This window comes from Lepidochelys olivacea (genome assembly GCF_965140295.1).
Source record: "Lepidochelys olivacea isolate rLepOli2 genome assembly, chromosome: 7".
NCBI lineage: Eukaryota > Metazoa > Chordata > Testudines > Cheloniidae > Lepidochelys > Lepidochelys olivacea.
The window spans coordinates 82,964,930-82,986,709 of NC_140417.1; the positions used below are offsets into that span (position 1 = coordinate 82,964,930).

The 21,780-nt window shown below is 42.5% G+C and overlaps 1 protein-coding gene across 3 annotated transcripts in view; it reads left to right on the forward strand.

Annotated features, from left to right (window-relative positions):
* Positions 1–21,780, forward strand: part of COL13A1 (collagen type XIII alpha 1 chain) — a 98,962-nt gene that overhangs the window by 16,499 nt on the left and 60,683 nt on the right. For all 3 annotated transcript variants that reach the window (XM_084635592.1, XM_084635593.1, XM_084635594.1), the window contains exons 5-11: positions 6,162–6,197; positions 7,772–7,798; positions 8,951–8,977; positions 11,440–11,466; positions 11,575–11,601; positions 12,739–12,765; positions 18,510–18,575. In XM_084635592.1, the coding sequence (XP_084491718.1) occupies positions 6,162–6,197; positions 7,772–7,798; positions 8,951–8,977; positions 11,440–11,466; positions 11,575–11,601; positions 12,739–12,765; positions 18,510–18,575 (237 nt within the window). The remainder of the gene's footprint in view (positions 1–6,161; positions 6,198–7,771; positions 7,799–8,950; positions 8,978–11,439; positions 11,467–11,574; positions 11,602–12,738; positions 12,766–18,509; positions 18,576–21,780) is intronic.

Sequence of the window (21,780 nt, forward strand, 5' to 3'; positions counted from 1 at the left end):
AAGGAGGTTGTTGTTCAGGACTGAGGTGTTTCAGAAGTGTTGTGTTGTGATCCAGGAATAGAATAGCCAGGGGCGGTACAGGTCAGGGTCCATTTACAGTGCTTGTTCTGCCTGCACTGTGCTGGGCTCAGAGTGAATCAGTCCCTTAGTTTTCTGAGCACTGAATTAAGCACTCAATGGAGTATAAGAATAACAGGCTTGTCCCTTTCCCCCTTTGTCATAAACTGCAGCTCTTAGCTCGTAATCAGCCTGAAGAGTGATGCAGATATCCTGAGAGTTGTAATTGGATAGATCTACCAACAGCCCCAGGGTCAGCCTCATGCTTTTAGCTGCTCCTTCAGGCTGTCTCTTTCACTCCATCTGTTCTGATGTGACCTCAGTTCTGTGATCTCTCTCTCTCTCTCTCACACACACACACACCTGTTGTCTTGGTGAGGCTTACGCTTACAATTATGTTAACGGGAGGGCAAGTTCACATCTGCCAATCTCACTGGGGTTTTAACTCAACCCATAAAAAGGTTTCACCCAGCTAATAACAATATTTAAAATGGATTTTTGTCTATCACGGCCAAAGCTCTTAGAAGACCTATGACTGAAAGCACCCCTGTATACATACCCTACACATTAGTGTAATAATCTTTGTGCAAAATATGCCTTGTGAGGTATCATTAAAAAGCTAATGACATATTTATCATCAGTATTCTTGTGTAATGTATGTGCAAAATGCTTATTAAGAGTTATGAACATAAGCTGAAATTATGACTACAATGTGCTTACCAGACTAGTCTGGGGAGTGGGTAAACTGGTTTCTCAAAAACAAAGGACAAACTGACACCTCTAGCCAGTTGTCATAAAGTTGATTGGCAATCACATGTCAAATGGCCCTTCTTTGGCAACAAAGTGGGGCAGGAACAGTTTGATCTGCATTTTAGCAAACAACAACATGGAACCTCTTTTACCACAAGCCTCCCTGTCTCCTTCACTGCAGGAATGAACTTTATCTAGGGGTAACCCTCAGGAAAATGTATTTCCAAGGGGGACAGGACTATAAAAGTGAGGGGCAAAAACACACCAGGTTTTCTCTCTCTCTCTCTTTCTCTCTCCACCTCTTCACCTAAGAAGACAAAGGAAGCAGCCCTTTGACTCTGGGGGGAGATCCCAATCAGAGAATTTGATCAGTTCTGTTGCTGGGATATTACCTTGAACCAAGTCTAGCTTATTAAGTTTGAGCTACTAGAAAGAGTTTTATCTTTATTTCTCTTGTAACCTTTTCTGACTTTAATACCTTGTACTTGTACCCACTTAAAATCTCTCTCTTTGTAGTTAAATAAATGTGCATTATTTTTAATCTAAACTAATCCAGTGTTGTATTTAAACTGAACTGTTTGGTAACTCCAGTTAAAGTTGCAAATGGTTGAATATTGACCCTTTACAGGGGCAACGGATCTTTTATATCTGAACTACCCAGGAGTTTGGGAAAACATGTTTTGGGGGAAATTCAGGACTGGGGGTGTGTTGGGGTCACTCTGCAAGTAGAAACCCAGGCTGTGAAAGCCAGAATGTGGCTGGCGTGTTGCTGACAGGCTGCTGGGGTCAGAGTTGCTGGACCAGGGCTGTAGCTATAAACAGATACTCAGGGTATGATTTGCATACTGGTGGGCTGTGCATGAGTAGCCCAGGTTGGGAGCTACAACAGTAAAGCATAGTGAGGCATCTAAGGTTGTGGGACAGGAGGTGACACAAAGTTGGGAGGTATTGTCAATATGGAGGAGGACCAGAATATCATACAAGAAGATCTGGATGACCTTGTAAACTTGAGTAATAGAAATGGGATGGAATTTAATAGTGCAAAGTGCAAGGTCATACATTTAGAGACTAACAACAAGAATTTTTGCTATAAGCTGGGGACTTATCAGTTGGAGGTGACAAAGGAGAAGAAAGACCTGGGTGTATTAGCTGATCACAGAATGACTATGAGCTGTCAATGTGATGTGGCTGTGAAAACAGCTAATGCAGTCCTAGGATGCATCAGGTGAGGTATTTCCAGTAGAGACAGGGAAGTGTTGATACCATTATATAAGGTAGTAGTGAGATGTCATCTGGTATACTGTGTGCAATTCTGGTCTCCCATGTTTAAGAAAGATTAATTCAAACTGGAACAGGTGCAGAGAAGGGCTCCTAGGATGATCCAAGCAATGGAAAACCTCTCTTATGAGAAGAGACTCAAAGAGCTTGGCTTGTTTAGCCTAACCAAAAGAAGGCTGAGGGGAGATATGATTGCTCTGTATAAATACATCAGAAGGATTAATACAGGGGAGGGAGAGAAGTTATTTAAATTAAGCACCAATGTGCACACAAAAACAAATGGCTATAAACTAGCCATCAATAAGTTTAGACTTGAAATTAGGTGAAGGTTTCTAAATATCAGAGGAGTGAAGTTCTGGAACAGCTTTCTAAGGGGAGCAGTGGGGGCAAAAAGCCTAACTGGCTTCAAGACTGTGTTTGATACATTTATGGAGGAGCTGGTCTGATGGGACTGCCTACAATGGCATGGAGCCCATCGGCAACTGGCATTAACAAAAATCCCCAATGGCCAGAGACTGGACACTAAATGGGGAGGGCTCTGAGTTACTACAGAGAATTCTTTCCCAGATATCTGCTTGGTGGGTCTTACCCACATGCTCAGGGTCTGATTGGCATATTTGCGGTTGGGAAGGAATTTTCCCCTGGGTCAGATTGGCAGAGATGCTGGAGGTTTTTCGCCTTCTTCTGTAGCATGGGGCATAGTTCACTTGCAGGTTTAAACTAGTGTAAATGAACGGTAAATGGTGTCACTTGAAGTCTTTAAATCATGATTTCAGGACTTCAGTAACTCAGAAGTTAGGGGTTGTCAAGGTTCCTTCCCCACTCTGAACTCTAGGGTACAGATGTGGGGACCTGCACGAAAGACCCCCTAAGCTTATTCTTTCCAGCTTAAGTTAAAAGCTGCCGCCACCAAAGTGTTACACAAAGAACAGGGAAAGAGCCCACTTGGAAACGTCTTTCCCTCCAAAATCCTCCCAAGTCCTACACCCCCTTTCCTGGGGAAGGCTTGATAAAAATCCTCACCAATTTGTACAGGTGAACACAGACCCAAACCCTTGGATCTTAAGAACAATGAAAAAGCAATCAGGTTCTTAAAAGAAGAATTTTAATTAAAGAAAAAGTAGAAGAATCACCTCTGTAAAATCAGGATGGTAAATATCTTACAGGGTAATCAGATTAAAAACATAGAGAATCCCTCTAGGCAAAACCTTAAGTTACAAAAAGACACAAAAACAGGAATATACATTCCATTCAGCACAACTTATTTTATCAGCCATTTAAACAAAACAGAATCTAACGCATATCTAACTAGATTTCTTACTAACTCTTTACAAGAGTTCTGACCTGCATTCCTGCTCTGGTCCCAGCAAAAGCATCACACAGACAGAGAGGACCCTTCCCCCCCCCCCAGCTTCTGACCTTAAAGTCTATGAGTCTATGAGACACAGCCCCTTACTGGTCTGGATTGTACCCCAGAACTTCACAAGTCTGTTCTGGCAAAACTCACTTCTTCCACCCCCAAAGTCTGTTGAAAAGATTATTTAATTTCATGGAGAGTTGGTGATAAGTATAAAGGATTACCTAATGCCAAAGATAAATAAGCAAATGCTGGAGGTTGGGGCCACTTTGGAAAGAAGTGGGATGACAAATAGTTTCCAGATTTTCTTTTAGAGGAAAGAGGAGGTTCAAGCTTTCACTTCCAGAGTTTTCTGCCGCTTAACTTCTCTTCAGGCATTCTGGCCAGAAAGAAGCATTGTGCTAATAGTGGCAGAAACAGACAATCCCTATGATTTGGCAATTCCCAGGACTATGAACTTGATATGAACAACATTTGAACAAGAGAAGGAAAAAATGTTTCTTGGAATCTTTAGTTGGTCAACTTTTGCTTTGGCCTGTTATTGTACACATCAGACTTTAGCCAAGGAGTAAAAGGAAGCAGTTTATAGTTTACAAGAAAGATAGCAGAGGCCAAATTGCACCATTTCCGGGTTTCCTCCTTGATTCTTTTCTTAGCACTTCTTGTCTATGGGAGTAGTCCAAAAATTAATCATTTATTAATGGGATCCTCTCAGTTCTCACCCTTTTGGAAATCAGCATTGGGCAGATCATTAAATTTATAGTGTATCTTCTCCTCTGGTCTCAAGCCAACGGATCCAGGTGGTTTTATATGTATCCTGCAAGGCAACTATGACCAAATTCAACTTAGTAAAGCTTTAAAAAAAACAATGTGAATGATTCAGTCATGCTAGCATTCTGAATAACAACATTACTGTTTGGTGCAATTTGAGACATTACAGCCGTAGTTCTCTAGAGCTCTGCAAAAGAGATTTTGGGCCCAACTCTACATTGTGCCAAGGCCCCATTATGTCACTCCAGAGGTGTAAGGGGCTGTAAAGGGGTGGAAATATTCTCTGTGGAATACCCCAAGGTAAAGGCTCCTTCTACTGCCAAAGGGGCTCTAATCTGGCCCTTTTCCCAGTCCCCAGCATATGTCAGGGGGAGCAAAAGGAGAGAAGAGGCAAGGCTGGGCATTGATGTGCTCTGGCTACTCCCTGCTTCCTATAGTCTATTGGGTTTAATTCCACAATGCTGCACACTGTCTAGTGAGCTAATCCCTTGCTATTGCACAGGACTGTTAACTACAGTGATGGAGGAATTCAAAATGCACTCAGTCTCACAATTTCCGAAGAGCCCCACCAAAATCATGAACTCTCCCTTTTCCGCTGATCCCTGTGCTTCTGCACTCCCTTTTTCTCCCAACCCAGCCAGATCCTTCAACTGACCTCCCAACTTCTTTTCTCTCATTCTGACCATGCATCCAGCTCCCAAGTCATTCGCCTCAACTGCTAAACAGCCCTGAACCTTCACTGATACTCCACTGTGAGGATCAAAGGTCTGGTCATAACCTATGTTTAGTCCCAGCAGTTGTTTCATTCAAATCTTATATGCTTAGGGACTTCCCTAGGTTAAAAGTGCCCTAGGAGGTATTTCCCTTCCCCATCTCACCCAGCTCAGAACTGGGAAGTCTCAGAAAGCACAAGGTCTGAAGAGAATAGTTAGCCCAGCAGAGAGAACTAGACCTACTGAAATTGCAAAATGGATTTCAGGGGTCAGAGAAGACGAGGGAGGCACAGAATTTACTTCATCCAACTATTTTAATTTAAACGGCTTAATTTCAGAATCGGACTGAAGTTTGTTGTTATTCTTTCCAAGATGGCTCACACATCGCTAGCTAAATCAGGATTAAGATATCCTACAAGTCCTGTTTATTTAAGGGTATCTGTGCTCTGGCACTTAGTGTTTTGCAAACCAGCAGCCATGAGGCTTTCACCCTCTAATTGTCTGCATGTGGTTGAATCTATGACAAGCAGTCTGACTGTCACTCCATTGTGTCATCTGCCAATACTTGCTGCATTTTGTTTGATTCAGCTCTTGCACTGACAATCAGAAACTGACTATTGGAAAAGAAGAGAGGGGAAGGGGCTTGTTTACATCGCCCATTCACTTTACATACAATCCCTTTTTATTTTGCAGAATCTCTGCTACAAAATTTTCTTTGTGGGTAAAATTAATGAAGTGGGGCAATAACGTAGAGTTTGTCTTGATGATATAGACTTGGTGAGCTGCAAGTGTTTGCACATTGCACTACACATCACTCAGTATTAAACACCTCATTTTATGGCCATGCATGTGGCTATGCAAGGAATTTCCATAAAGAGAGCTTAGGAGCTGGAAAATGCTCCAGAAGGCCAGCGTGTGAGCTAGGAACGCCCATTTAATTACTTTAGAAACTTCAGACAAAGTACTCGGAGTCCAAATTGGACCATCTCCAACACTGTCCTGGCTCCGAACAAAACAAAGCTGTGACTGGAGACTTCCCCTGGCTCCCCAGTAGCCTGCTTTCTTAAAATGCACTTGAGTCTCGGTGACTATACTGAGAACTAATGTGATATTACACAGAGATCAGGTTGGGGAAAATAACAAATCCTGAGGCCCTACAGAGCAATTTTAGGAAGACATGTTGCACTGCTCTCAGATTTCTTTAAACATCCCTGTCTCCATTTTATTCTTCTCAGGGACAGCCTGGAACAAGAGGTTTTCCTGGATTTCCGGTAAGTGGAACTGTTAATCTGAGGTACAAGTGTATAATATTGCCAGCTCGTGTCACTAAAGCTAAGTGCCTTTCAGCATTTCCATCCAAAACCGTGGACCCAATATAATGTAATTGAAAAGTTTTTTTCTGTTTCATTACTATTTTCTTTTCTTTTTAATGATGCCTTAAAAAACAAAGATACAACACTAAAGGAAATTAAATTTTCAAAAAAACTTAATGTTAAAATACCACAGTTGAAGCCCAGGACTGTGCTGTAAAAAACACCCCAAAACCACCAAAATAAAGAAAACAACACCCAGGTAAATGAAATTCCAGCCTTAATGAACTCAAATGTGATATTGTAATAACAGAGAGCCCCTGAGATTCATCCTGCTTGTGCAGTGTGGCTCAGATATTGACCTTGCTAGATGGAAAGCCCAGGCAGCAGTAGGGGGAGAGGGTAAAAGCATGGCTGGAATTGCTTTTGCAGCACTGTCAGTTACAGCTACAGCCTGAGTGGGCAATGACGTGAAAAACAGATTCTGAAGATGGAGAAATTCCCATTTCAGCCCCACACTTGCTGGCAGGTTGGTCGTGCAGCACCATCCACAGCATCTATTCTGTTCCCAAACTCACTATTCATAATGTATTTTCTGTTAATTTATTCTGATAACTGAACTGCCTTTGTCACACACACCCCTCTGCCAGCCTGCTCAGTTCAGCGGGGGGCTTGGTAGTTTCTATTCAAGGATTTGCTGTGTATAAACTCAGATCTGCGGGCAATTGCCTTGGACCAAAAAAAAAAAAAATGCGGAATCTGCAGTCCCCATGCTCACGGAACACTGGACTCTCTGTCTTGCCTCTCTGAAAGGTGGCCAATAATTGTAAACTACCCTCACTTTAGTAGGAGCAAGGCACTGAGGAGAAGCAGATCTCTCCACGCTTTGATGTCCAATCATAAGGAGAGCAAACAAGCCCAGATCAAGTTAAAATAAAAACAAAAACAAACCAGAGCCCAGACTTCAAAGGTGTTTTAGTGCATTACTCCCATCTTCCCATTTTATCCTTTCCTTTCCCCTCACTTCTGCCCCTCTCCACGACTTCTCAGTAATCCTGCCAGGGTCCTGAGGACCCCACATTTTTCCTACACAGCCCCCCACACTTGAGCCCTTGCATCACAGCCAGCATCCTTCACCAAGGAGAACCTCAAGGGCCATTCAGAGCCCATCAAGATAGTGCCTTAATTAGACAGAGGCCACTAGTGACTGAGGCAAGAAATTCCCCCATGGGACTGAGCGATGGGTACATTGGCTCTGCAGCACACCCAGCCAGTGAGAGACCAGGGTAAGAAATCTCTCACATAGCAGCACTCTACTGGGTTAGTCAATTTGCTTTCTTTCTCCTGTGTTCTGCATCTTAAGTCTAAAGGAGTTCATTGGTTAAAGTCACAGCCGCATCATTCCTTCACTGTTCTTTCTGCTACATCCTGTGTGATCCATCTGTATCCTACTGAGTCGCCACCCAGATTTGTGGGGCAAATGCATAAACCACCAATGAACTAGTTTCCAATCAGCTCTCTCTTTTTTCTTTCAGGGCCCAATTGGTTTGGATGGCAAACCTGTAAGTGAAACATTCCTTCACAGCTTCTCTCTCCCTGTCCCTGTCCCTGTCCCTTTGTCTAATATTTTCCCCTATCCTCTGAGCCAGGCTGTTCATAGGTTAATTTCTATAAAATTATTTTGCAAAGTGTGTGCATGCCCTTATGCATATGAAAGATTATGGGCAGGAGAACACCATCACCAAATCCCCCTGGAAAGTCTTCAGAGCATCAGTAAATCCTGGAAGGTGCCCTACTGATGTTGCTCTTCTGGTTACCCTGTTGCTTCATCTATGAACTAGCACTTATCCCGAAGCTTCCCTTTAAACCTAACTGAGCAATTGAGTTCCCACCTCCAGCAGTGACAGCTAGAGACAGAGACAAATAGAATGAGTTTCCTAAGCTTCAGATATCATCTCGCTGCAGCCTAGACTAACTATTAATTGAACATTATGGTTTATTCCTCTCCCACATTGCAATAGGTCAGCCAGCACAGCAAAGGATTCTGAAGGCCTTTGTGGCACTCAAACCCCTTTTGTGGTGGACTTTGTTGTAAAACAAACAAACAATGTAAATAATGTCTTGCCCCTTTAAAAGGGAAATAGATACTGCAGAGTTTCTCCCAGCCAGAGTCAAGAAACAAGGCATGAGTTGTTTCAGGCAAGTCCAAAAGAAAAGTCTAAATTGTAGCTCACTGCAACCAAGTTACAGAAAGAAAGAGAAACCACATTCCTCCACCCAGTGCTCCTCCTAGCAGCAGACTGCATACTAAGGATCCTACCTCACTACCAGAACCATCCCTCTTATACTCTGATGGGGTAATTAATCAATCAGAGCACTGCTACCCTGCACATCACTACACTCCGGGCAGACAGCTGTGCTCTTTCCTCTAGTCCAAAGGAGAGCATTAACCCCTTCCTGCCGACCTCTAAGGAGGGTCTAAATACCTCACCACATGTCCATGCTATTCATCAGCAAAGCTTTATTTTCTGTGCTTTGCTCCAGAATGATCAGGAGTGATGATCCACTTGTTGCCAGACTACATGGACACAACATTATGTCTTCCTTGGTACCAAGAATAAGCAAAATGAAATGACCAGCCACAGCAAGGGGATGTGTAAATGCGGTGCTTAGGCCTGATTCTATCATGATAACACACTCTTTTTCCTTTTCAGGGCCATCCTGGACAGAAGGGGGAGATGGTAAAAATTACATGTATATCTTCAGGGAGCAGTGGGTTGGTTTGGGTTGTATTGGTTCTCCTCAGGGGCATTAAGTAGAGTTTGAGTCAAATGAAATGAGCTAACCTCTGCATACTAACCCCCCAAATTCCTGCTAAACATACTAACTTTCTAGCTAATATACTAAAATGATAGCAGAAGCTGGGAAGTTTATCTATATTTTTTACATGATGAGTACCTGTATCATCATGTCACAATAGCACCTCTATAGTTATGCATGGGAATGTCATTTCCATTATTAAACCTTAAGTTCGGTTACTAAGTATGTTCTTTAAAAATACTTTGGGAACTGAAATGTTTTATGGTTGGACTCATCTCAGAAGTGAATGTTTATGGAAAGGTTTCAGAGTAGCAGCCATGTTAGTCTGTATTTGCAAAAAGAAAAGGAGTACTTGTGGCACCTTAGAGACTAACAAATTTATTTGAGCATAAGCTTTCGTGAGCTGTAGCTCACAAAAACTTATGCTCAGATAAATTTGTTAGTCTCTAAGGTGCCACAAGTACTCCTTTTCTTTTCGTTTATGGAAAGTTTCATAAAAACCCATTTAGCAGATTTTGGGTTTTCTGAACAACAAAAAGGACATTTGTCACCTGTTAAGATGATTTTTCTTGATAAATCCAAAATGGCTTCATTGTAATGCTACCAACTTGGCATGTACTTTATGGTGTCCTAAACAAGGCCTTGTGACTTTGAGATATCTGAAGAACTTTGGTTGTGAAATCACAATGATATAGATGTTTAAAACTAACGTGTAGCTGTGTTAATTTCCTTCATTTTATCAAAATTTCAAATTTTGAAATTTTTGGCCAGCTCTAATTTTCAGAGGTTTCACATGGTTCAGGGAGTTCACTATTCACAAGGTTATTCAAATGAGTAATTTGGAAAGCCGGCAATTAGTAATATCCCTACAGCCAGCAGTCATATCAGCTACATATAGGTAACTGGACACACTTTGGGTTACTCAGTTTTTACTGTTTTTGTTCTTCCAAAAAATATCCATTTTGTTAACTCTACTGCTATTCTGCCTGCGTGTGCTTATTCCAGCAAAGTCACTAGTTTCAGTAAGTCGCAGTCCATGTGTTGATATGCAAGACCGAGAACTAAAGCAATGTAGGTGTTCTCTCTTACTCTCCACTTAAAGCTAAAGTAAAATCTTATATCTCTCCCTTACTTTTCTCCCTAGAACCTGTCAAAATAGTACAAGCCAGAGCCCCACCAAGCTCCTGCTTGACCTGACGTGAAGGCCAGCAATTACTGATTTAACACTACTTTGCAAATGAATTGTCTTTCTCTGTCCCCTTACTGTTCAAGTAGCTTTCATTAATATACCGCATGCACAGGGCATATCATTGTTTGCACCAGACAGAAGCTGCCTGCTTAAGGTGCTAAATATTTTGTATTTAATTTAATCCATTAGAATCAATATCCAGTCATGCGGGATGCTTCCTGAGTATTCCTAAACATCAAATTGAGGAAACAGAGAGTTAAAATGGGCCTGACTTACACAGGATGCTCCCATTGGCTTCTGTAGTTAGAGCCCATCTTTCTGTAGGGCTAAATGCTGCCCTTTGAGGGCACACATATGATTCTCAATTAAGCAAATGAAAATTTTATGAGGGAATTCAAGCACAGACTTTGGCTTTTAATTTATTCAGGAGTGAAGCTGCAAGGTGCCGAGCAACTGCAGAGAGACACTAACCAACCTCAGTTCCTATGGAAATGAACAGAGGGTGCCCAACACATAGATAGAATTAGGCCTTAAAAAAGAAAAACTATAGGTGAAGCTGAACCCGCTGGTGAGCGTGTGTTAGAGGCCCCCTCCAGTGCTGTGCCATGCCGTGCCATGCCACAGAGGATATTGTTACAACCCCTCCTTAGAGAATTTTAGCAGCTCATGCTTTTAGTTCTGAGGCCCCTGGTTCAATCCCTGGTGTGTCAGCCAAGATGGCAGCCATCAGATAAGTGGGGACTCATCTGGGGAGTCTCAGATGCTCAGGATGAGCATCATTTGCTCAGATGAAATATGTAACCCTCTGGTGCGTCTGTATTACTGGTGCCTCTCTGTGCTGATCCACAGAGAATATAAGTTGCTCCAGTATCAACTCATGCTTTTGGTTCCAGAGGTCCCTGCTTCAGTCCCCAGTGTGTCAGCCAACAGGGCAGCTGTCATATAACTACTTAATTTTTCACTCTCCTGTTGGCATCCCCATTCAGTAAAGCTGCAGGACTTGTGCATCTTCGCTCCTCTAGTGTAAGAAACGCTGCAAAGGGAACTGAGATCTACCATAGAACATTTTGGCTAAAGACTTTTTAAAAAGCCACATTTCCATCTGAGTACATGCCACATGTTGAGATGTTTAATATTCCTGTCATTGACTATATAAGAATATATATATAACTCACAACAATGTATTTTTTAAAGGGTGTTGCTGGTCCCAAGGGACAGCCGGTAAGTGCTGTACTTATCACCTTCTTGTAAATCTACCTTCTTTTGGCACTTTTCCCCTAATAGGCACAGTGCTCTTTAATTAATTTTTTAATTGTTTTCCTTTCACAGGGACCTCCAGGACAAAAAGGAGAAAAGGTAATTTTAATGGGAGCTGGGTTTATAATGACATTTAAAAAGCAGGAAAATGATTGAGTGATTCATCTTGGTGCTCCATAGCCTTCAGCTACGGCTTTCAGAGCAAATTAGGTCAGTTCACAAAACAGACAAGATTTTTCTAGTTGTGGGCTCATCCTGTGGACATCTGAAAATCAAGCTGTGTTCCCCCTGCTTCATACATCAACTCCTGTCATGACCAATGCCAAAGATTATGGACTGAGAAACTCCTCTGGAAATGCTGTTGATAATGCCTGAGGCTGAATGGAATACAGCCTGCTCTTCTATAGCTAAAGAGTTTAGGGTAAAAAATTATTTTCTTCACTAAATTCTGCAGCTCTGACTCAGAATAGAGATAGGAAGCCAATGTGAGCTATACCAAAGTGCCTTTTTTGACCATACTCATAATTTTAACTGAGGCTAAAATGTTTTCCACATGGTCACATTGTAATCAGAACAGATACATTTTAAAGCATGAGGGAGAGTCAGAAGCAGCAATGGATAAGGAGCAACATGAGACCTAGGTGCTTTGATGAGGTTTTGTTTATTTTTACCTAAATTGTTTTAAGAAAAAGACCCTGACACTAATAATAAAAGACAGTGTTTCCAAAACTAGAAGCCAAAAGCATGTCTCCTAAATCCATACGTAGGCCTCTAAATAAGAGGTCTGATTTTCAAAAGTGCTGAGTGATGTTGGCTCAAGAGTTTTGAAAATTACCATTTATTTAGGTGCCTAAATATGAATTTAGGATCCTGTTTTTTAAAAATCTTATCCCAACTGTGAAGACCCAGCAGCTACAATGAAAATCTGATGGGTTATATGCTGTGAAATCCTATAAAATGGTAGTTTGTGTACATTTCAAAATGAGGGAGAGAGAGAGCGTGACAGTGAGTGAGTGAGTGAGTGTCCATTGCTTTCTGTGGATCTCTGGCCAAAAGAAAAATGATGACACCGGGGAGAAAAGGGGTAGTGGATAATACGCTGGATGCTCAGCTGGTATAAATTGGCATCGCTGGCTATGCTGATTTTTACCTGCTGTGGCTCTGACTCCATATGCCTACTTTAGTTCACTGCATTCACAGTTTAAACTATTTTCTTTTAATCCCCTCCTTTCACAGGGCCAGTGTGGAGACTACCCACACAGGGTAAGCAGTATTTGTTATTAACTGTCCCATGGCTTCCTGCACATTAATCCTAGTCTGTTTGAATGGCTTTTATATGGGAATGTAGGATATTTCATTAATGAGGTCCGTCATATGTGTCCCACAAGTGCCATTTTACTGACTGATATGTGTTGTTGGAAGGCACTACATAGAATTTTCAAGGAGGGATTTACAATGTTATTTCATTCCTTTAAACTAGGACAGACCTCCAGATATATACCCATACCATCCCCTCATACCATCCCCTCATGGAGAACCCCACAACATCATCCTGTCAGGAGGTGAACTTTGCCTCATGAGGAAAAGGATGTGGGCTGCACCCCTAAACCTGGTGGATCACTAGGGATCTGTAGGAATCCGGGATCATTCAGAGGTTTTGTGCCTCCATACCAGCTCTGGACTCTAGTGAGTGCCCTCACTGGCAGCATGGCTAGGACATCTGGGGGGACTCAGGGAAAAGGCTATACAGCTAGGGGCTCTGTTACCTTTTTCACCTAGTTCGCATAAGGCCCAGTCAGGGCACAATGGGCATCTCCTGCCCTGATTCTGTACTGTCTTGGACACTTCTCCCTTCCCAGCCCCTCTGCTCTCTACCCTCTCCTCTTCCAGCAAAGGCCCTGGACCATGTGGAGAGCCTTCTATAGAGCCTGAAGAGAAGGATGGTGCTGCAGAGTTGGCTGAGCTAAAGTTGGGTGAAACTTCCATGGGTGGCCCCCTCCCAGTGCAGATCCAGAGGGCACAATCTGGCCCATAAAGGGCTGCAGAAATGTAGACTTCAGGAGCAAATCAGTGAAAGGCAATGGGTAAAACTGGCAGTGTGCCTGGAAAGCCTATGTATTTATAGTTAGAATGATTAAAGTCCATGTATTCACTGAGGGGTGGGAAGTTTTTTGAGGGAGGAGGGGTAGAAATTCTTTACCCAGTAAATAATGCCTATGGTCTACATTTAGCGTTAGACATCCAGTTCTGTCACAGTTCCCAGTGAATTCCCTGTAATCTTGTAGATGTCGCCTGGCTTTTTGCACATCACTGGTTGGAAAAGGGGAGGGACACTTATTTATTTTGGTAATAATCTTATTAAGCCCAGGAAGTAGCCCCACTTGCTTCCCCATCCTGCCCTGTCCGGCATGTACCCCTTTCAAGAGAGACGGGCGTATATCATGGGGTTTAGGGGATTATAGGGATAGAATTTAACCAGGCATAAACAAAACTAAAAACAACTCTAGCTCTGAAAAGCCATTGGAAATGCACTGGAAGGACATCATATGAGAGGATTGAAACTTGTAACCACTGTGCACAGGCTTAAAAGCTTTCTATTTATTTTTTCAAAAGTCTCTGGACAATTAGATCGGGTGCTGGCCCCGGGCCCAGAGAGAAGTGGGGCTAGGGGTGGTCCAAGACTCTGGTATAAAGACTACATGTAGATAGAAAACCTGTCAGTGCATCTGTGTGTTGGGGGGAGGAGGGTGGTCGTGTGTTCCGGCCCTGATACAATAATAGAAGGTCAGCTGTGTTTATTTAGACAAGCCATCTCACTAGATCGTTATGTTAAAAAAAAAAGCTAACAACAATGTTCACTTAAGCAGTGTCCTGGGTTCCATTACAGCCCTTGGCTCCAGACTGTCCACATTGTTCAAGGTGAAAAGCGGGGGCAGGGTCCTAATAGAATTAGGAACGGAGAAATTGATTACAAATTAAGAGGAATAACCTCAGTTTATACCTGACTGAGGTCACAAGTGGTCTCACTTCATAGTCATTGCTGGATGTTGGTCCACACTTAAATACCACCTCTACCCCATCAATAGTTGGCAGTCTCCATTTAAAAAGACCCAGGACTGTAACACAGGAGGTGTACAGCTTAGAATTATGATGCAGACTGGCGAAGCTAGGCAAGGGAACCCTGTCTGTGCCCCCCTTGGCTCTATCCAGGACTAGAGGAGCACCAAATCCAATCTTTTAAAAAGTGGTATGGAGGTGCTTAACCTGTCTGAGTCAGAGCTTCTGACATGTGTGTGACAACTGCCCTCAGATCAGTTTCCTGTGTTGAATATACCTGTGAGCCAGAGGGCTCTAGGGGGAAGGGAATAGTAGATGTGCACCAGCCTATGCACAGATATCCCTCTCTTCCTTGTTATAAGGAAAAAAAGGGGAGTGCACATGAAGAAAAGTCCCTTTTAGATAGTTTTATGCACTTTTTTAGATAAGTTAGAGTTTGTCTGGTTCAAACAAGCAGCAGTTACCATCATCAAATGCCATGGGCAGGACAATGAATTAGAAATATGATAACAACAGAGACAGGTTTTTGTTTTTGTTTTGTTTTTTTTTAAAGAGAGGAAATTTAAAGTCAGGGCTCCCTCTTAACCTGCCTTGGCCCATTTTTTAAATCATCAGTCTATTGTGTAACCCATGACCAAACAGGACATACGTTCCCATGGGTAAAGAGACCATACTAGGAGGTTACATGGTATAATCCTTAAAGACAGACTGGGTCATCAGAGCATGTTACAAAATCACAATGGCCAGTGTAGGGCTGGGAATGGAACCTGGTCTCAGAATAGTCAGGCCAGTAAAGTTCTTTTTTCTCTTGATGATGTGGTGTATCTAACTGACCCAGTTCTGTGTCACTGTGTCTTCACTATCCCCTAGGAATACCTAAGTACAACACTCGCAGCCCTGCGCTCTAATCAGATCCTTACACTAAAGGTTTGTGGGTAATGGTCTAACTGGACCCAGTTCTGATGCAAAAGAAACAAGGATGTGGATCCAATATTGCATGCTCTGCGTTGAAAAGAACTTGCCATTAGGACTTTGGGGATGCAATTCTGGGGACAGAAGAAAGAGGCTTGAAAAACATTTCTTACCTACACCTCATATGCTTGCTCTTTATGTACTTGAGTTCATAGCCAGGTCCCTTCTCACCTATGCTCAGTTTTGAAGAAGGGAAACTAAATAATCTCCTGAGTTTCTATGCCGTTTTTGTCCTTACCCATTTTGAATAGCCCCTCCCACTCCCTTCCTACCAGCCAGCACATTTCAACCACTACTTCTTCGAGTCAATAGAGTTACACAAGATACAACAGGGTTCCCCCCCCCCCACACACACACACAAATTCCATCTTGGTGACTCCCAGATCATTCACCCAAGTTACTACAAGGAGATGCTGAATGGACCCTTTGCCCACCTGAAAGATAACAGTTTTCCCAGCCCCCACTACATGGGCAACCAAGCCAGAATGCTCCACTGAACCACCAGGCTGGTCTCTTATATTACCTTGCTCCCTGACATTGTCCTGCTAATACCCAAAAGGAAATGTGCATTCATCAAACCAAGCTGAAGAAAATTCTAGAATATCTCTGTATTTTCCAGCCATTGTGATACTGCATTATGATGAGTGGTGTTGACCATATTCCACACAATGCACACATGGCACTGAACACCCTAATTAGTACCATGAGAGCTCTGGTCAAATCCCACCTGCCCCACTCCAGCCCTTCCTTTCTCTGTTCTTTGCCCCACTCTTCACAAAGGCTTGCTTTTTGGCAGAGGAGAACCTGCTCCTATCAAAAGTGGCCTGGCTGATTTTCTAGGGCCATTTTGTACTTCTTGATATCTTATGATTTCTTGTGTTAGATTAGGGGACAGGAGAACATTAAAAATGATAGAAACCTGGAGGCCATCAGTGCAGACTGCCACTGAGAGATTGACTGGTCTCCAGAGCCCTGGCACTGAAAACATGGCTGCTTACTCCCTCCCAGATGCCACATATGCTGACTGCATGGGTACTGCAAGTTTTCAAAGGCTCAGCTGATCATATAGCTTCACCTCAAAAGCTGAAATTATCATGTTTTATTCTTCTGAGTTTCAGTGCACCCTAATGTGGTCTGTAAATCTGCTTTTAATTGTGGTCCTCTGAGTCAGAGGTTCTCTCCACTAGTTTACCTCAAGTATGTATTTACTGTTTATATAAACTGCCCAGTGGGCAGGACTGTAAGGCTGCAATATTGTGATGACATTTCACTTTGCAACAAGACTGGGTCTGAGCTTTCAGTAAAACACAAACACCCATGTTTAGGGGGAGCAGAGCGTGCTGCTTAGATGCACATCATCACTGTCATGGGAGACCTGCGGGCAACACCTCTCAGCTTCGAGTTCACAACTCACACAGGGGAAACCCACAGAGAGGAGCACTGTGTGTGCACACATGGAGGACTTGCTGCTCCCCTCACTTACACTGCTGTAAATCAAGAGTGACTTCAATGGAGTTAGGACTAGTGTGAAACTGAGGTAAATGAGAAAGAGAATCAGGCCTAATATGAGCATTCCTGGTGTTTGAATCGGTGCTGTCAACACCAGTGTTCTGTGGATCAAAGCAGCTTCCTGAGTGCACAGGCAGACAGGAGCATGTTTGGAAGTGGAAATTAGATACAGCAGAAAGCTGAACAGAAGACCCTGAGCTTTAGCACATGGTTTTGATTTGTGAGGATCAGCTTTGTGATGTAGAGAGGATTCCTGTCCAAAACGGATCACAAGCCATTGTTACTGTTAAACAAGGAGATACAAAGTGCAGGCTCAGCGTATTGTGAGGCAGAAGTTCATCCTCTGGTAATCAGGGGACATCTCAATTCACTTGCAAGTTGGGTCCTGATGATACTGAGGGTCTTTGTGAAGCAAAAGAAAATGAAGGATCTTGAACAAGTGAGATGGCCCCTAATAGAACTCTGCTTTGCTCTAAAAGGGTATAAGTTCACGAACTGGTCTCATTCTCTCACTGCTGTCCCTGACAGGAAATGGGAGGTTGATGAATAGGTGATGAACTTTGTCTCTGCTTGGGAGGGACTCCTTCACTGTTGTGCATTGACCCCTCCAGCCAGTTAAATGGTGGAATCCCACAATAGCTTGAAGGAGCAGGTCTAATGAGGAGGAAAATGGCAAGATTATTAGGGCTTTTAAAGGAACATGGAGGACAATCTTTGGGTAAGGGAGAAAAAGGGATAACTGTGAACTGTAGCGAGGGTAACTGTATAGTCACGTCTTCGTAATTTGTAAAGAATTCATTGCAGATTTATCTAGTAACAAGATGATGTCCAGAGAAAAAATATATTTCTTGCAATGAGGGGCACAGAAATATGGAGCCACAATTGCCAAAGAGCGCAGGTGACAAGAGGAGCTTTAAAAACATAGAACAAAATGCTGTCTTAATAAGTGCCCCAGATCTAACAAGGACAAATTGAGAGAAACAGCACCGTCGCCAGCGAACTTTGGGGACCTGGGGAGAAGAATATTTATGTTTTGTTGCAATAAAGTTTATCTGAGGAATCCAGCAGAAGCTGGCACAAGAAATCTCTTGGTAAGTTTCCTTTCTGAGCCGAGAGAGAAAGCAAGAAAGAACTGATAGAATGGTTGGGTGTGAGAGACCAAGGGGTAGCAAAATTATAGTCCCTTCAAGGAAAACCAGGGCCTTCCAAGACCTAGCACAAAGGTATTCCTTCCTGTGTTTAAAGTACAATACAGAAGAGCTCAGAGGTTTGCCAAGCGGTACCCGATGACAAGTATCCCTCCCTGTGCCATTCACAACTATCTCTCAACTGTGGTTTATTCTCATTACAGTCTTTCTTTTTTCCTATCTTTTCATTTTCTTCATTGGCTGCTCTCTCTTGATGTCCTACTGACTCCTTTGCCTTGTGACCTTTGCCCTGTGACCTTCGGGTTCGGTCTTCTTCTTCAGCTGTTGCCTCTCCTCAATTCAGTGCGGCTGGCTCCACCCCCGGTCATAAAGAGACGCACTTTCCAGGTAGACACTTTTTCCTCCTTGCCTGTTTTAAGCCTACTCTGAATCGTAAGATTAATTAGCTTCTTTCCTTCCTTCGAGAAGGGGTTTCAAAAAGACTTTGGCAGAGCCAGGGGGCTCTCTTTAGAGTGGAGCACATATTTGGTGGGAAAATGTGTCTAAACAGAAACATAGTGAATCCAGATTTTTAAAATGAAACAAATGAAATATGAAACATATGACTCAAAGGAAAATGCGGTAAAAAAGGAGGTATGTCATGGATAAGTCTGACTGCTACCTTAAGGAGCCAGTTCCTGCATGCACAACAACAACAACATCAATGGCTGGTCAGAGATCCCTTTTTGAAATTTAGTAAGTGCTGTAAAACTGGTGCAAGAAGCCATGCTTACTAGGCAAACTCCTGTCTTAAAACATACTGAGCCACCTCACGTTATCAGCTGATTTTTGTCATTCCCTTGCATGGTCACTTCAAACAGTTTTCACTGTGTTTGAGATATAGAAAGCAGGATGACTCAAGGGATGGGTATTCCCTATAGAGCCTTTCATCTCCAGGCTACTGGTCCATGCTCAGTACAGTTTACCACTTACCTAGAGTTATCATCTAGTGTTTTTTCACCCATGTGAAATGAACTGGTGGTCTCAGCCCAGTCTCTACTGGACAGGTGTTTACAACACACAAACCACCACAGCTGGCATTGGTTGCCCCCCTAGTCTCAAAGGAGAAGCAACGGTTTGAGCTAATAGAAAGATTTTTAAAACCAAAGTTCATTTCCTGGGCCAGGTAGGGAAGCTTGCACTGCTGCACTCCATTCTATACCTGGCTTCATTCTTCAGGATTGTAAATCTCATAAGCATTACCAAAAAAAAAAAAGTGAATTTGAAGTATAGGATTCATTTAGCGTCTGTGAAATTCACTCCGTAAGCAGCAGAAAATGTAAGCCCACTCCATCAACTCCTGCCTCCCCACAGCAGAATAGTAAGTCATATGAACCCTGGGAGCTAAACATTTGGAATGCTAGAAAGAGCTGAAGCTGTAAAACAAATATGACCACTAGTAGTTGGAAGAAAAACTACTGCTGCTTTACACTACATCAGCAAGAGTGTTATAACAGAGAATTTGTTGTGGGGGGAGCAGTGGTTTAGCTGCAAGCCCTGTTAGAGGGAGAAGAGAACATTGAATCCACAAGGAATATCTAGGCAACTAATTGGTGTTTAACAAAACTGAAAAATAGCACCGATTAATGGCTAAAAATATTAAATGACATCTGATAAGTATGATATCTGATCTCCAACTTACTTTATCTACCCTATGAAGTGAGCGGTAGCTCACAAAAGCTTATGCTCAAATAAATTGGTTAGTCTCTAAGGTGCCACAAGTCCTCCTTTTCTTTTTATCTACCCAGCTACATTCCAGTTAAATCCTAAAGGGTCTTTCCAGGCTGAAAGTACTAATAAGAATATAATTATGTAGTAACTAAGCTTTATGTGTCTAGGAGTCTGTCTATATGGAGCACTTGCTTAAACAAAGTGAGCCCTGCAAAAAAACAAGGACGCTGCAGTGACAGCATATGCTTTGCTCAGGCATCCCACCAAAGAAGGTTGCCTGTGTCTCTCTGAAAGCTTGCCAGCTGCCAGCGTGAATTTCCATCAAGGCAACTGGGTTTAACATATATATACACATTAGCACCTTCTGTGCCCCGGTCATCACAAGAAGTGGATAATCACATCCAACAGAGGGCCTATTCCAGTTATGGACAGTCTGAGTAGTGGGAAACGGAGCAGGCAAATAGGATTCCCCCTGGTCTCAGTAAGATATAGAGTTAGCAACTGAAAGTACCAGCAAGGGCTAAAACACAAATAGGTGAACTTTATCACCTTAGTATGTAACTAATAGTTTGTTTTCAAAGACAGAAGGTTTTTAAAATGTGTCTTTTTAAAACGATGCCAAATCCAAAGGCTTGATAGCTCAGCAGGTTAATGGATTCCCCGTCTGCCTGGCTTAACTTCAGATCCTTGTCGAGTCAAAAGTGAAAATAAATGTAGTCTCAGCCATGTTTGGAACAGTGAGGTGTGTCCCAGGGCTAGCAGTGTAAGTCAGGAATGAGAGGCAATAGCAAGGAAGTCTTGGGGAATTTTGTAGTGTGCCGCTGCCCGACTCTATCCAAGGCTATTTGCCTTATGTTTTTATCAGAACCAAATTCCCTCCAAAAATTAAAAGCTAAAAAGTATTTAAAGGTGTGTGGCTGATAATCCTTTAATGGCACTGGCTATAGAATATACATTCAGCTCAATGAGGCTCATGTATCCCTATGGAAAGACCCCAGGATGTGCTAGGAACTGCTTACAAAAAGGGGGAAAGATAAAGCTCTTTTTTCCTAGGCCGTAGAGTGGGCAGGGTGAATAACAAGCTATTCTGATTGGATACGGAGGGATATTACAGAGGGGAGGCCGGGTCACTAATGGGCTTGAAATGTTTCATTTCAACTTTCTCATTTTGATTAACATAGTTTCAACTTTTATACTGTATAAAATAGTAATTATAATACATCAATATAATATATCATATTTAATATAAACATCAGCATAAAATTGATCAAAATGAGAAAGTTAAAACAAAATGTTTTGACATTATCAAAACAAAATGAAATTCAAAACAATTTGGTTCGCTTTTCCCCATTAAAAAACTTGTTAAAAACCCTTGGATTTCGATTAAACTGCATTTTCCAACGGAAAACTGTTCTGTCAAAAATGTTGCAACCAGGTCTGCTGCTAATGTGACTGGTGCCCTCTAATGGCAGTGCCCTTATACTGACTCGCCACTAACTACCAAACCCTCTTTCATTCAGGTTAAATCCTCACCCATTACAGTGTTAGCATCTCCATTGTTATAAAACAGTTCTTTTCTGCTGGTCAGTGTTGTTCCTTACTAGTTCGAGGGGAATTCACTATGGCTAATGAAGTAATAGCTGTGGCCATTCCTTGGACACCTTGAACAAGCCTATTTTTATGTAATGCTTGTTGTTAGCTTATAAACTTAAGGACACTGAAGGTAGGAAGCGGGATCACATAACTGACTTACAAGAACACCTACCTATAGCATAGATGTAGCAATGGTACGACATGCATGGGATATGTAATACATGCATTGTACACAAGTGTGGATAATGACTGCATGTGAATGGAACCACATTGTGCCCAACAATGTCAT